The following is a 2,611-nucleotide window of genomic DNA, read 5'->3' as shown; positions in this document are numbered from 1 at the left end:
CCAGGGGGGGGGGGGGGGTTGTGCATCACCCCCGGCCGAGTGATCCCTGCGGGGGTCTGTGCTGAGCTACAAACCTGCTCTCCTGGTTTTGACCCATAAAATATGAAGGGAAGGTCCCTCCTGGGGGTCCTTTTATCCTGGAGGATAAAAATATCCTCGCTGGCGGTGGGTACCCCGAGGCGGGCGAGCTGGGGGTGCTGGGGGCTCCCCAGTGGGAGCGTGGCTGCATCCTGGCAATCCCTGGCTCTTGGAGCAAAGGGAATCCTGGAAAACCATCTGGAAAATCAATGAGGTTGAGGTGACCAGAGCAAACAGAGCCCCGTCGGTGCTGTGGTGACGGTGGGGTGGGCATCAGGAGAAGAGGGGCTGCCAAAGGGGAGCGGGACTTTTGGGTGACAGGGATGAGGGGGGTGTTCCATCTGGATGGGGATGGCAGCGGTGCCACCGCCTTGGTTTCTGGGTGCCGGGGTGTGTGGCGTTGGGAAGAGGGGAGATAACAGCTCAGCCCCCCCGGGGAAGGCGAGGGAAGAGGCCGGCGCTGGGCTGGGCTGATAACGGGGCACATGCCATGGCTGGGCGCCTGGCCCAGCCCCGGGGGAGCATGCAGGGGGTGCTGGCACCCCCTCTGCCCTCCTCCTCCCCATTTCTCCCCTTTTTTCCCCTTTTCCACCTGCGGCAAGCCCACACGAGCGATGGGGCAGCCACCAGCAGAGACCACAAACTGGTTTCGGTCACTGGTGTGGTGCCGGGGCTGGAGCCCTCTCTGCCCGCAGCGATGCTGAGGGCAAATTTAATCAAGGAAACGAGGCTGGGCATCTGATTTCTCTCTCTCTCTCTCTCTTCTTTTTCTTCTTTTATTTTTTTTTTTTTATTTTCTGAAGAAGGAGGGGGGGGAAGAAACCCAACCAACTTTGTTTGTGAGTCACTCTTGGCCGAGGGACGTGGCGGGCGGGTTGGCACATCCCGGTGTGGCGGGGACGATGCCACGCGGCGGGAGGCTCTGACTCAGCCCACCCTCGGGCACCGGCCCCCTTTCCCTCACCTCCAGCATCCTCCCCCCCAACCACTGCCAGAGCCCCGGGGTGACCTGGTGGGGTGGAAAGCACCGTCCCTTCACTCTCTCTCTCTCTCTCTTCTTTTTCTTCTTTTATTTTTTTTTTTTTATTTTCTGAAGAAGGAGGGGGGGGAAGAAACCCAACCAACTTTGTTTGTGAGTCACTCTTGGCCGAGGGACGTGGCGGGCGGGTTGGCACATCCCGGTGTGGCGGGGACGATGCCACGCGGCGGGAGGCTCTGACTCAGCCCACCCTCGGGCACCGGCCCCCTTTCCCTCACCTCCAGCATCCTCCCCCCAACCTCTGCCGGAGCCCCGGGGTGACCTGGTGGGGCGGAAAGCACCGTCCCTTCGAAGTGGTCACCGGGGACCACTTTGGGGATGCATCCTGCCCGGCATTCCTGGGGGATGCCACGCTGGCCACTTCCTTGGCCACGGGGCTGTTCCAGCGCCGCTGTGCCCGGGCTGTCTGCGAGATGCTCGGTGGTCCCTGGCACCACACTGGGTGCCTGTCCTGGCCGGGGAGCCCCAGTGGGGCTGGGGTGGTCGCTGGATCCGGCCAAGGGGTGGGAAGCAGGAGCATGACCCAGCTCTGCCACCGGCGGGGGCTCTCTCTGCCCCACTCCTGCCCCACCGGGGTGGCCGCCCCACGGCGGAGCGGCAAGGAGAGCTGCCGGGCCCCGCCGGGGCTTTCCCAAAAAAGGTCTGAACTCTTCGGTTGAGTTTGCCACTTCCCTTACCACTCCCTTTCCTGTGAGAGGATGTGTTCGGCCGCTTTTCTTTTCTCTTTCTCTCTTCTTTTCTCTCCCACCTCCCTGCCCTCGCACCCGGCGGTCCCGGCGATGCCGCGCACCCCCTGAGCCGGCTGGGGGGCACCTTGGCCGGCCACCGCCATGGCCAGGCTGCAGGTACGGACACAGCACCGCTGGCTCCCCCCAATATCCTCCCCCCACATCCTCCCGCCACCCACGGCACGGGCTTGGGGTGGGCACGGCGGGGGCTCGGCACAGGCTGTGCCCCCCCCTGGGGTGGGCACTGGTTTGTGCCCCCCTCTGCGGGAAACGGGGGTGGCCAAAGGGGATGCCACGCTGCTCGGGGCATCGTCCATGGACAGGGCAGGTGGGGCACATGGAGGGATGTCAGTATTTGCTGTCACCTTGGCTTTAGCCCTCCCACCCCCTCCTGGGCACCCCCATGCCACAGCTCCCGTTGCAGCTGGCACAGGGTGATTTTGGGGACTGGGTTGCCCGGGGTGAGCAGGGCACAGGGTGCCTCCATGTGTGGCCGCAGAGGACGGGGCTGACCCAGCGCCCCAGCAGCCTGGTGCAAGGGGAGGTTTTCTCTTCACAAGCCATTTTGGGGGAGCGCTTGTCACGTCTGGCTGCGGTGGGGGGGGTCCCCCTCTCCGTTTCGGGGAGAGGATGGGGCGGTGCCAGGCTCGGTGGGGACGTCACGGGCGCGTGAGCTGGCACGGCCCCGGGGACACCCAGCGCATGGGGGACTCCCGGGGACCGGGTGCTGCAGCCACCGGGCAGCGATGGCAAAGGCTCCTGGTGG

At 64.8% G+C, this 2,611-nt stretch overlaps 1 protein-coding gene across 1 annotated transcript in view; it reads left to right on the top strand.

Annotated features, from left to right (window-relative positions):
• RGS19 (regulator of G-protein signaling 19) overlaps positions 1 to 2,611 on the top strand; it is a 25,772-nt gene that overhangs the window by 10,295 nt on the left and 12,866 nt on the right. The window contains exon 2 of the mRNA XM_014954889.1: positions 1,815 to 1,962. Coding sequence (XP_014810375.1) covers positions 1,815 to 1,962 — 148 coding nt within the window. The remainder of the gene's footprint in view (positions 1 to 1,814; positions 1,963 to 2,611) is intronic.

This window comes from Calidris pugnax, unplaced genomic scaffold (genome assembly GCF_001431845.1).
Source record: "Calidris pugnax isolate Ruff unplaced genomic scaffold, ASM143184v1 scaffold50, whole genome shotgun sequence".
Classification (NCBI taxonomy): Eukaryota; Metazoa; Chordata; class Aves; order Charadriiformes; family Scolopacidae; genus Calidris; species Calidris pugnax.
The sequence above is the reverse complement of the archived record's forward strand: the minus strand, read 5'-3'. Positions and strand labels throughout refer to the sequence as shown.